At 37.5% G+C, this 13,294-nt stretch overlaps 1 protein-coding gene across 7 annotated transcripts in view; it reads right to left on the bottom strand.

Annotated features, from left to right (window-relative positions):
• The window catches only part of CCDC30 (coiled-coil domain containing 30), a 173,329-nt gene that overhangs the window by 71,407 nt on the left and 88,628 nt on the right, over nt 1-13,294 (bottom strand). For all 7 annotated transcript variants that reach the window (XM_054682065.2, XM_054682059.2, XM_054682052.2 and 4 more), the window contains 2 exons: nt 5,529-5,738; nt 1,219-1,373 (listed from right to left, as the gene is read on the bottom strand). In XM_054682065.2, the coding sequence (XP_054538040.1) occupies nt 1,219-1,373; nt 5,529-5,738 (365 nt within the window). The remainder of the gene's footprint in view (nt 1-1,218; nt 1,374-5,528; nt 5,739-13,294) is intronic.

The raw sequence follows: 13,294 nt of genomic DNA on the forward strand, positions 1-13,294 counted from the left end.
GTCACAGCAAAAGTGGACCAGTCAAGAGCAGAGGTCATGCCAACAGTTTTTTGTGATGCTCAAAGGATTTTGCTTATTGACTTTCTAGAAAGCCAAATGATAACCTGTTTATTATGAGAGTGCTTTGAGAAAGGTAGCCAAAGCTTTATTTAAAAAAATCCCTGGGAAAGCTTCACCAGATTCCTTCTCTACCATGACAATGCTCCTGCTCATTCCCCTTATCAAACAAGGGCAATTTTCCAAGAGTTTTGATGGGGAATTATTAGGCATCCACCTTACAGTCCTGATTTGGCTCCTTCTGACTTCTTTTTGTTTCCCAATCTTAAAAAATATTTAAAGGGCACCCATTTCTCTTTGGTTAATAATGTGCAAAAGACTGCAATGATATGGTTAAACTCCCAGGATTCTCACTCAGTTCTCTAGGGATGGACTAAATGGCGTGCTTCATCACTTACAAAAGTGCCTTGACCTTGATGGAGCTTATGTTGAGAAATAAAGTTGTTTTTTGAGACAGGGTCTCATTCTGCCACCCAGTCCAGAGTGCAGTGTTTCAATCATGGCTTACTGCAGCCTCAAACTCCTGGGCTCAAGTGATCCTCCTGCCTCAGCCTCCTGAGTAGCTGGGACTACAGGAGTCCACTGTCATGCCTGGATCATTTTTTTTTTTTTTTTTGGTAGAGACAAAGACTCACTATGCTGCCCAGGCTGGTCTCAAACTCCTAGGCTCAAGTGATCCTCCTACCTCGGCATCCCGGAGTGCTGGGATTACAGGTGTGAGCCACTGCACCTGGCCAATATATTTTTTATTTTATCTTTCAATTCAATTTTTCCACAAACTCTCTGAAGTCCCCTCATACAGAATATCAACTTCATTGTAGTTTGAATTTTGTCAGACTACATGTCAGAGCAAATTCCATAGTATTTCATAGGCAAGTCAGTCAAGAATATTTACTGTTACCACTAGGTGTGCCCCAGAACCAGAAGAAATAATCTCTGCCTTTAAAAATCTCACACTCTAGCGCCAGAGGTAAACTAGAAAATAAACAATTAGAATACAGTGTGGTAAGTGCAATACATCAGGAATTGTGTGTGGCTGAGTTTACTTCAGTGGGGACAGAGCAGAAATACTCTCTGATATTCTGTTAGAAAAAATTGATACTGCTGATTAACTCAGTCATGGCTAAACCCACAGGAAACTGAGATCTCTGCTCCTCTTACCTCTTCTGTTGTTCTTCTTGATATTGTTGCTTTACTTTAGCTTCATTTTCTGTTGCTTCTTTTATCTTTTCCTCTAGCTGCTGCTTCTCTGAAATACAAGTGTCTGTGAGACAGACTTTATGAGCATGTTCTAATTTCCGCTGCAGGTCCAAAATCTTGAATGAAAAAACATTTACAAGTAAAGCATTAAGAAGAGTGTGACCTTTTTTCAAATTAGGGGAATAACATATAAATAGCAAACATAGCAGTGCTAACATATTAATCTGACCTGAAGTAAAAAGAGTAGCTAGATTTAATTTTAAAATAAATTGTTTAATTTTTGCAGTATGTAATGCATTCATATAATTCAATGTGTGTATATAAAAGAAGCTACAGGCTAGACATGCTGGCTCACGCCTGTAATCCCAGAACTGTGGGAGGCTGAGCTGGGTGAATCGCTTGAGCCTCAGGAGTTCGAGACCAGCCTGGGCAACATGGTAAAACCCCATATTTACAAAAAAATACAAAAATTAGCTGGGCGTGGTGGTGAGTACCTGTAGTCCCAGCTACTCAGGAAGCTGAGTATTTGTTTGTTTGATAGATAATGCCAAACTGCCTCCACAGGTATTAGACCAATTTATACTCCCAACAGCATTGTGAGTGCACCTAGTTTCTCCACAGTGTGGCTAGATTCATGAATAACACTGCAAAACAAAATAGAAGTCTCTTATAAACCAAGCACCTATTAGCATATTGCTTAGCATCAATAATAGGTTTTTTAATGCTCTGGGAGAACTAAAAATATGATTAATGAATTTGAAAGAGAGACTGTTATATTTTAGAGTTTATATGACAGATTTAAAGTGTCATTTAAAAACATTTTTTTCTTGCCTTTTTCATGTAGCAGCAAAAAAACCCCACATTTTTTAAAGATAAATTTCCTTTACACTTGTTTACTTATTTTTATAAACTCTTGTGTCACCTTAAATTGTGCCTCGTACATAGTAGGTGCTCAATAAATATTTATTGAATGAATAGATTTCAGCAGGGTAGCTATTATCCCTCTAATATATTTCTGACCCAACAAGGAATCTTTTACAATGGCTTGGCATCACATTCCCCACAAATATTCAGTGAATGCCAGTGGGTGCCACCCGTTTTCTAAGAGAGGGGCTTTCTGCATCAATCCCAAGCCCCTGCACCTAGGTCTCTGCATAGCCCACACAGCATGAGAGAGAAGAAGATGCAGAATGATTCAAGGGGAATGGTAGTAGGCAGCCAGCCATCTGAGGCCAGCTCAAGTTCCTTGGAGCTGTTCTATTTAGTTCTGTCTAGGGAGAATTCTTACTTAAGGAATTCAGTACTAATTCCACAGACAAAAGCATCACCTCATTGGCTTCTCTGTCAAGGATACATCCAAACTTTTGAACCTGCCACACAATTTAAGAAAGGGAACATTTCCAATACTTGAAGCCCATTGTGTGACCCTCTTTGATTATTCCTCATCCCTCCCCACCAGAGAAAACCAATATCCTGAATTTTGTGTTAATCACATCCTTGCTGTTTCTTTTTAATATATGAGAGTTTTTTTTTTTGTTTTGAGATGTGCTGTTGCTATATTGCCCAGGTGATCCTCCTGCCTTAGCCTCCAGAGTAGCTGGTACTACATGCATGTGCTACTATGCCCAGCTAACTTTTTCATTTTTGTAGAGATAGGGTCTCACTATGTTGCTCAGGCTGGTCTTGAACTTTGGGTTCAAGTGATGCTCCCATCTCATCCTCCCAAAGTGCTGGGATTACAGGTATGAGCCACCATGCTAATAGTCCCTTCCTTCCTTCCTTCCTTCCTTCCTTCCTCCCTTCCTCCCTTCCTTCCTTCCTTCCTTGCTTCCTTGCTTCTCTCTCTCTTTCTCTCTCTCTCTCTTTTTGAGACAGAGTTTCGCTCTTGTCACCCAGGCTGGAGTGCAATGATGTGATCTCAGCTCACTGCAACCTCCACCTCCCGGGTTCAAACAATTCTCCTGCCTCAGCCTCCTGAGTAGCTGGGATTAAAGGCACGTGCCACCACACCTGGCTAATTTCTGTATTATTAGTAGAGATGGGGTGTCACCATGTTGTTCAGGCTGGTCTCGAACTCCTGACCTCAGGTGATCCACCCACCTTGGCCTCCCAAAGTGCTGGGATTACAGGTGTGAGCCACTGCGCCTGGCCATTCACCTCACCTGGCCACTTGCCTCGCCTCGCCTCTCCTTTCCTTTCTTAAAAATAAGTTAATTCAGCCAGGGCGGCTCACGCCTGTAATCCCAGCACTTTGGGAGGCTGAGGTGGGTGGATCACGAGGTCAAGAGATCAAGACCATCCCGGCCAACATGGTGAAACCCCGTCTCTACTAAAAAGTACAAAAATTAGCTGGGCGTGGTGGTGTGCACCTGTAGTCCCAGTTACTCAGGAGGCTGAGGCAGGAGAATCGCTTGAATCTGGGAGGTGGAGGCTGCAGTGAGCCGAGATCGCGCCACTGCACTCCAGTCTGGTGACAGAGCGAGACTCTGTCTCAAAAACAAAAACAAAAAAAGTTAATTCTAGGGAAATGGCTGTTCCATAGACAGAGCAGGGCTACCCCATAGGCAGAGTAGCCTGGATGCTCTTTCTTTGCAACTGATACAAAGTGGGGGAAAGAACTCAGATTACCAGTAATACTACCATATAAATATACAATTTATTTTTTTGATCTTTTGCCAGGGGACATTTGGGTTGTTTCTAGTTTTCTGCTATTCGGAACAATGATATTATGAACATGACTATATTCCTGTTTCCTGATACATACATGCATGTAACAGTTTTTCTTATGCCTAGTAGAAGTGTTAAGTTGTATGATGCACACATCTTTAAAACATTTATACTAGTTAACTCTTCCAAGTGAAGTTAATATATATGAGTTCTTGTTGCACCAAATCCTCACTAATATTTAGTATTGTCTAAGTTTTAAAATCTTGCCAATCTTTACCAATTTTACCAATTACTTTTTAATGGAATTATAACATCCATATGGTAAAGTAACATACATATATACATATGGTGAATAACATACATGTCTTAAGTGTACTCAATGAAATCTGACTTGTGTAACTACTTCCCCGACCAAGATATAGAATACTTGCAGCACCACAGAGGATTCCCTAGTGCCCCCTTCAGTTAATACCTGTCACAAGAATAACCACTATCTTATTTCCATAGCTTAGTTTTATCTATTCTTGAACTTCATACTATACACATAGAATTGTATAGTAAGAACTCTTTTGTTCTGGTTTCTTTAACTCAACATTAGATTTTTTTAGTTTAATTCAGATTGCTGTCATCTACTTTTTGATGTTTGCTTCATATTATATGGTTTGATGAAATTTTTTTTGTCGAATTTAACTCTCAAACTTGCACACCAAAATGTACAACTGTTACATAGTACTGCCACCTAGTGTTGGGCAATCTAAAATGAAGGGACAATATTTCAAAATGGTTCATTTCACAACACAAATCCCCCTACAAAATTACAAAATATGTTTGATGTGATGAATATGATAATTACCCTGATCTGATCACTATACATTATATCTATTGAAACATCACTATGGGCCAGGCGCGGTGGCTCATGCCTGTAATCCCAGCACTTTGGGAGGCCGAGGCGGGTGGATCACGAGGTCAGAAGATCAAGACCACCCTGGCTAACACGGTGAAACCCCATCTCTACTAAAAATACAAAAAATTAGCCGGGCGTGGTGGTGGGCGCCTGTAGTCCCAGCTACTCGGGAGGCTGAGGCAGGAGAATGGCGTGAACCTGGGAGGTGGAGCTTGTAGTAAGCCGAGATCGCACCACTGCCCTCCAGCCTGGGTGACAGAGCGAGACTCCCTCTCAAAAATAAATAAATAAATAAATAAAAATAAACATCACTATGTACCCCATGAACATGTACAATTGTTTGTCAATGAAAAAAACAAAATTAAAACAACATTTACATTAACAGCCAATCCAAATGAGAGAATACGCCTTCTCAAATGTGAAAATATAAAACAAAGGCCACATGGGATCAGTCAGTTCTTTAAGTTCATGTTATCGCTTTAATAAAACTGACCTTTTTAAGCCCATGAAGTTTTTCCAAATACACAAGAATTCCTAAAATTGTAGGAACAGGTGAAATCAAAACAGAAGAAAACATGGGAGAGAAAAAAAATCTTAGAATTCTATCAAGTCTGCATCATATTTCATAAAATCCTCAGGGAAATAAGATTTCAGTAGTGGTATTCAGTGTATGCTGTTTATTAAGCATGAGGATAATTACCTTTTCCTCTGCATCAGCAACTTTAGATTTCTCCTGAGCCAGCTTTTCCTGTAGGTTGTTCTGTGATTTAATGCTCTGAGTGTGTTTAAGTACTTCCAACTCCAGTTCCTTGATTTTCTGCTGACAGTGCTTGCACTCTGCCGTGAGTGAAGAGCACATCTTTGTGCTGTCTAATAACTTCTGTTGGGCATGCTTTAGTTCAATCTTTATCTAGAGGTAGAGAATAAGTAAGAGTAATACAAATAAGTGTGGAATGAATGTGAACTAGAATAAGCAGCTTTCAAAGGAGTATAGTCCCCTAAAAGCCAACAAATACCAATGTCACATGGCTGAGTACCTCTTTAGAGCTTCCATGTAAGAGTTTCCAAAGTGTAGACAGATGGCAGTTAGACAAAGGAATTTTCCTGAGTTTCTATATATGCATGGTCTAAACATTTTCCATCCTTTCTTCAATCTAGTCCAAACTGGCTTTCATCCCCACTACTCCAGTGAAACTTTCTGCCAAGGGTACTAACTGACCTCTTCGTTGCCAAAATAAATCCAATGGACAAGTGACTTCTCAGTAGCATTCTGTGACACCAAACTTTGCTGGTTTTCACTTAGCTCTCTGCTGTTCTTTCTTGGTCTTCTTTGTAGACTCTTCTAATGCTACCCAACATGTGAGTATTATTGGACACTTCTAGGCCTAGAGAGTAGATGATTCGCTATCCATTTCTATAATTTGAAATGCCATTTTATGCCAATACTTGCCAAAATGAAACTCCTTGATTCTGCCCGTATCTCCAAAGTCTTTTTTTCTCTGTCTTCCCAATTTCAGTAAATAATGCCACCATCCAAACTTTTGTGCAGGTCAGTAATCCCTGAGTCTTCCTTTTCCATTATGAACCAATTCCAATCATTTAGCACATGCTGTCATTCTATCCCCACAATACAACTTGCATTAATCCATTTGTGTCATTTTTTTTGCCACCACTCTAGTCTGGGGCATCATCTCTAGCCTGGGCTACAGCAACTGCCTCTGCACTGGTCCTACCACTTCCATTTTTACTCTTTTCTAATCTATCCTCTAATGCTGTGGCCAAATTTTCTTTTAAAAACATAAATTGAACTACTTGACACCCCTGCTTAGAATCTTTCAGTGGTCCCTCACTCCAGATCCCACCAGCTTGCCTGGTTTTGTACACTCTGGCCCTTGTCTATCTCTTTAAAACTATCTTGTTATTTCTCCTTCTCCCACTGTAACTCCTGTCACACTGGTTGGTATTAAGAGTTTCCAATACACCAAATTTTTTCCACACTTCCCTCTGCCAGAAATGCTTTCCCTTTTCCCTTCTCATTGTATGGTTGCCTGCCTATTCTGCAGGTCTTAGCTTAAATGTCACTTTGCAGGGGGCAATTTTCAGAATCATTTAATCTGAAATGTCCTTACTTATCACTGTACCACATTTGTTTCCTTCATCAAACATACCATGATTTATAATTAAGTATGCATTTATATACCTGTTTATATCCCCTTTCCCCACTTTAAATTCCAAGAAAGCAGAGACTATGTTTTTTTGTTTGTTTGCTTTTTTTTTTTTTTTGAGACAGGGTCTCTCTCTGTCGCCCAGGCTGGAGTGCAGTAGCACAATCTCTGCTCACTGCAAGCTCTGCCTCCCGGGTTCACACCATTCTCCTGCCTCAGCTTCCTGAGTAGCTGGGACTACAGGCACCCGCCACCATGCCCAGCTAATTTTTTTGTACTTTTAGTAGAGACAGGCTTTCACCAAGTTAGTCAGAATGGTCTCGATCTCCTAACCTTGTGATCTGCCCGCCTCGGCCTCCCAAAGTGCTGGGATTACGGGTGTGAGCCACCGCACCCAGCCAAGACTATGTTTTTAATTCATGTCTTAATACCAAGGCCTATCAAAGAACCAGAGAGTAGGTGATTAATCAATTATTTACTGAGCAAGTAAATGAATGATATTCTAAAAAGTATCAGAACGTAGTGAATGTATACACTGGGCAGGGAAGGCTCATAGACAAAAGTGGTGAGAGAGAATTTACTTTGTTTTAATGGTAAATAGAATTCCCTGGTCTCAAAGCTTTTCAACTGAATTAACAGGGATGATAGCTATAATGTCCTTCATCTGTGCTTTCTCTATATTAACCAATCAGATTATATAAAATGAATCTAAAAGTTAATTGTGTTCAACCACTTTGAGCATCAGTTTCTTCATCTGTAATATGGGGATAATAACTACTTACCTCATAGGATAGTTGTGAGGCTGCATTAAATGAGACAAAGCAATTAAAGCCTCAAGAATAGAGCCAGACACATAGGAAAGACCTAACAACAGTTAAGTGTTGATATTCAATAATTGCTTTTAGAATATCTACTGCATTTGAAATACAGAGCTGAGGCATATGCTAATATTACTACTTTACATTTGTTAGGCTTTCACATCTATGAAGTGGCTGGGATTGGTATTTTAGCCCATTTTAGAGATAAAAAACTGAATCTCAAATAGTTGCCAGATGATAGAATCAAGGTCTGAATATAGATTTTCTGATTCTAATCCAGTACTCTATACTATATTTACTCTAAACTGTGAAATATGTGTATTTATTATTTCTCTAAAAAGAATACATTAGAGTGGATCAACAAGCTAAAATTTGGTTCTTTAAACAGTCTAATAAAATGAATAAACTTCTAGTGAGACTGATCAAAGAAAAAGCAACAAGGCAAAGGTAACTAATATTATAAAAGTGAAATGACCATCATTATATATCTTTTCTTCTTTTTTTCAAAAGCTACCTTTGTTAAAATATATACATTTTAAAAAGAAGACAAGATGAATAAATTTCTGTAAAACTTTAAAAAATTTAAATGAAATGGAAACTTTAGAAAAATAAAATATAACAAAGTTGAAGCAAAAAAGAGAAGAACTTGACTTCTCATAACTATTAAAGAAATGGAACTAGAAATTGAAAACCTACCCAAAAGAAAGCAAAATCAGAAGGCTTTAGGGATGAGTTTTTTGCAATAATTTAAGAAGAAATCATTGTAACTTAATACAAACTCTTCTAGAAGACAGAAAAAGAGGGTATATTACCCATTTTTATTTTAAGAGGCTAGGATAACCTTGATATCAAAATCTGACAAGGGCATTGCAAGGAAGTAAATGACAGACTAGTCTCACTTTTGAGCAAAGTTGCAAACATCCCAAAGACATATTAGCAAGCCAAATCCAGCATTGTAGGAAAAGAATGATAATTTATGATGAAGTTAGGTTTATCCCAGGAATGCAAAATTGGATTAACATTAGAAAATCAGTCAAAGTAATTCAGCATATTAACAGATTAAAATTTTAAAAAACCTTCTCAAAATATTCAGAAAAAAATTTATGAAATTCAACATGTATTTGTCATAAAACATTGAAAAAACTAATGCTAGAAAGCAATTTCCTTAATGTAATAAATATTTTTATTTATTTTTCTTTCTTTCTAAAGTACATTTGGATAAAATATCTATTTTTAAAAAGCTATAAAAACATACTAAAGGGTGAAATTTGAGAGCTTTTCCTTTGAGACTGGGAATTAGAAAAGGATGCCTACTGTCACCAGTTCTATTCAGCACTGTGGTAGCCAGTAAACAGAACAAGAAAAAAGAATGAAAGGTTTAACATATGGAAAGGAAGAAAGCAAATTGTCTTTAGATGATATGATTACTTGCATAGAAAATCCAAAATAACATATACATACATTGTAAGAATAAAAAAGTACGGGAAAGTTTTTATTAGAAAATGATTATATATTTTCTACATATTGGGAAATAATTAGAAAATGAACATTTTTAAAGTTACCATTTATAATAGTATGGAAAATATCAGCACCTGTGAATATGTCTAACAAAAGATATATAAGAAAATTTAAATATTGAGAGAAATTAAAAACCTAAATACACATACTCTCTTCTTAAATTAGAGGATTCAATATTGCAAAGATTTAAATTCTGCCCAAATTGACCTATAGATTCAATGTAATTCCAACTGAAATCCCAAAAGATTGTGTGTCAATATACATGTGTTCTATGTGAGTTCAAGTGAGTATTTGTGTGTAGCTTAACAAACTGATTATAAAACTTATAGAGGAACCCCAAAGGCCAGGAATAGCCCAGATATCCCAGAAAAGAAGAACAAGGTGAAAAGATTTGTTCTATCAAATATTAATATTTATATAAAGCTAAAATAATCATGATAGCATAGTATTGGCACAAGGGCAGACAAATAGAACAATGGAACAGAATAGGGGTCTCAGAAATATGCCACAATAGGCTGGGCACGGTGGCTCACGCCTGTAATCCCACACTTTGGGAGGCTGAGGTGGGCAGATCACCTGAGGTCAGGGGTTCGAGGCCAGCCAGGCCAATATGGTGAAACCCTGTATCTACTAAAAGTACAAAAAAATTAGCCAGGCATGGTGGTGTGTGCCTGTAATCCCAGCTATTCGGGAGGCTGAGGCAGAAGAACTGCTTGAACCCAGGAGGCAGATGTTGCAGTGGGCCAAGATCATGCCACTGTACTCCAGCCTGTGTGACAGAGTGAGACTCCATCTCAAAAATAAATAAGCAAATACATAAATACATAAATAAATGTTAATGTAGAATAGCTTGATGACTTTGAAGTAGTAAGATATTAAATCAGACCCCAAAAATCACTAGTTATAATGAAAAATAATGAATATTAAAATTAAAAACTTTGATTCATCAAAAGATATATAAGGAGAATGAAAATGCAAGCCACAGAGTCATTGTTTATAATACATACCTGATAAAGGGTTCATGTATTTAAAAAACTTCTATAAATTAATGAAAAAATTAAAATGACAGAAACCCCAAATAAATATGAACAAAATCTTGAACAAGCACTTCACAAAACAGAAATTCAAATGCCAATTAAATGTATAAAAAGCTGCTCAACCTTGTTTGCAAACAGGCAAATGCACACTAAAACCACAAGGAACTACCGCTATACACGTATACTAGGTTTGCAAAATTTTAACGTCTGACAGTTCCAAGAGTTGGTGAGGATGTAGAGCAATGGGAACCTTCAGACACTGTTGGTGGAAGATTTTAGAAGGAGTTGAAGTAATACATATTCTATGATAAAATAATTCCACTCCCAATCTCTTCCTAGAGGAATGTGTACTTATGGACATCAGGATACATGTGCATGAATGTTCATTGCAGCACTCTTTAAAAAGTAGAAACCTTACTCAGTTCTATTCATATATCTTGCTACTCAGGAAAGAATCTGATATTCATTGACTGAACATATCTGAAATAATGTGCTGTTAAACCCTCTGTTCAAAGGCAAAGTTCTTTCAATAAAAGCTGCTCAAGTGTGTAGAGTGCTTAGCTTATGAAACTTCATTTCCTCATTTTTCATTAATTTTTGAAGACCAGAAATGCCATTTCCAAAAATGTTAGTGGACACATAAAAATGGTCAAACGCTTTGTTAAACACAATGAAATGAGTGTATGTAGAAGTAAAGAAATTAAACCCTAAGAGCAAATGCCTTGATATCATTGGTGGATCAATGTAGGTCAACAGGAAAAAATGTAATAAGCTTATCTCATTGATATTACCAAAAAGAAATTCTCAATCAAGTTTTAATAAACTTCCTATTTTTCTAGTAAAAACCCATTTCCCACCTTGCCATTCTAAACCAGCTCACCTTCTGGCTCATTTTTTTTTTTCATTTTCTCATTTTATTTTGGAGGGTTGGTATAACTTTTGAAATTTCAATGATAAGAACAAATCTATTAGCTGTTGACTTCTTCTAAAAAGGCACTCCAGCCTTTTAGAAAGCCTAGAAGTTTCATTTTTCAAGAACAATCTTACTATGAAAAAAGTAAGACACAGACAATGAATAGATAAGAAACAAATCAAAGAAAAAGAAGAAATCAAGTGTTCTGGAATATTTGGTAAATTGAATTTGTTCAAAATTAAGAAACCTAAACGTCTCATTGTAAACAGAAAGGGTACATACAAGTCCTTTCATAATATATTGTCTATTTACTCCACAGGCCAAGAAAGGTAAAGGCCTCTTGGGCCTGTGATCAAAGAGTCAACACTTAGGGTTTTGGCGATGCTGGTAATGATGAAATAAGACAACACTGGGGCAAACACTGTTATGGCCAATGACCTATGCATCCAAGGCAGCTTCTTCAGCTTCAAGTTGGGACAGTCGAGCACCAAGAAGAGGATCTACATCAGCGTCTTGGTACTGGTGGTGACAAAGCAGCAATCTGCCTGAGGCTCTGCAAGCCTACAACATTCTTTTTAACATCCCCAAGCTGGAAACACGTAAAATGTCCATAAGCCACAGAAAAAATAAATAAAGTATGGCATTTTCTTACAATAGAATACTATATTGCAAAGAAAATGAATAAATAATGGCTATACACTATAACAGGAATGAATCTTGCAGACAAAGTTATCATAAGGCAGACACAAGGTATAAATACTGATTATATTTTTGAAATATAATTTTGAAAAATAGGGAAAACAACTATATTGTATGAGATTCATAAATAGTTGATAAAACTATAAAGTAAAGCAAGAGAGTTATTACCAAAATTAGCGGTTACTACTGGGGTGGTAAGGTGATGGGATTATGATGGGGACAAGGTGTGCAGGGGCCACTAGTGTGCTGGCATTGTTCTATTTCTTCTCCTGGGTAGTGTTTAGATGTCTATTTACTTTATGACAACTAGGTAAACTGTATGTTTTATGCATTTTCTAAGTGTTATATTTTATAACAAAATGATTTAAAAGCAATAAGTTAGTATTTTGGTTTCTTTTTCTTTTTTTTAAAGAAAAAGTGATATTTTAATGTTTATTTAATTTTTTTTTTGAGACAGGGCCTCACTCTATTACCCAGGCTGGAGTGCAGTGGTGTGATCATAGCTCACTGCAGCTTCAAATCCCTGGGCTCAAGCAATCCTCCTGCCTTGGCCTCCCAAAGCCCTAGGATTGTAGGCTTGAGCCACTGCACCAAGCCACTATTTTTATTTATTTTTAAATTTTTAAATAATTAATTTATTTTAGTTTTAAATTATACTTTAAGTTCTAGGATACATGTGCAGAACACGCAGGTTTGTTACATAGGTACACATGTGCCACGGTAGTTTGCTGCACCCATCAACCTGTCATCTACATTGGGTATTTCTCCTAATGCTATCCCTCCCCTTGTCCCCCACCCACTGACAGGCCCTGGTGTGTAATGTTCCCCTCCCTGTGTCCATGTGTTCTCATTGTTCAGCTCCCACTTATGAGTGAGAACACACAGTGTTTGGTTTTCTGTTCCTGTTTTAGTTTGCTGAGAATGATGGTTTCCAGCTTCATCCATGTCCCTGCAAAGGACATGAACTCATTCTTTTTTATGGCTGCATATTATTCCATGGTGTATATGTGCCACATTTTCTTTATCCAGTCTATCATTGATGGGCATTTGGGTTGGTTCCAAGTCTTTGCTATTGTGAATAGTGCTGCAATAAACATACGTGTGCATGTGTCTTTATAGTAGAATGATTTATAATCCTTTGGCTGTATAGCCAGTAATGGGATTGCTGGGTCAAATTGTATTTCTGGTTCTAGATCCTCAAGGAATAGCCACACTGTCTTCCACAATGGTTGAACTAGTTTACACTCCCACCAACAGTGTAAAAGCGTTCCTATTTCACCACATCCTCGCCAGCATCTGTTGTTTCCTGACTTTTT

Source organism: Pan troglodytes, chromosome 1 (assembly GCF_028858775.2).
Source record: "Pan troglodytes isolate AG18354 chromosome 1, NHGRI_mPanTro3-v2.0_pri, whole genome shotgun sequence".
In the NCBI taxonomy this organism is placed as follows: domain Eukaryota; kingdom Metazoa; phylum Chordata; class Mammalia; order Primates; family Hominidae; genus Pan; species Pan troglodytes.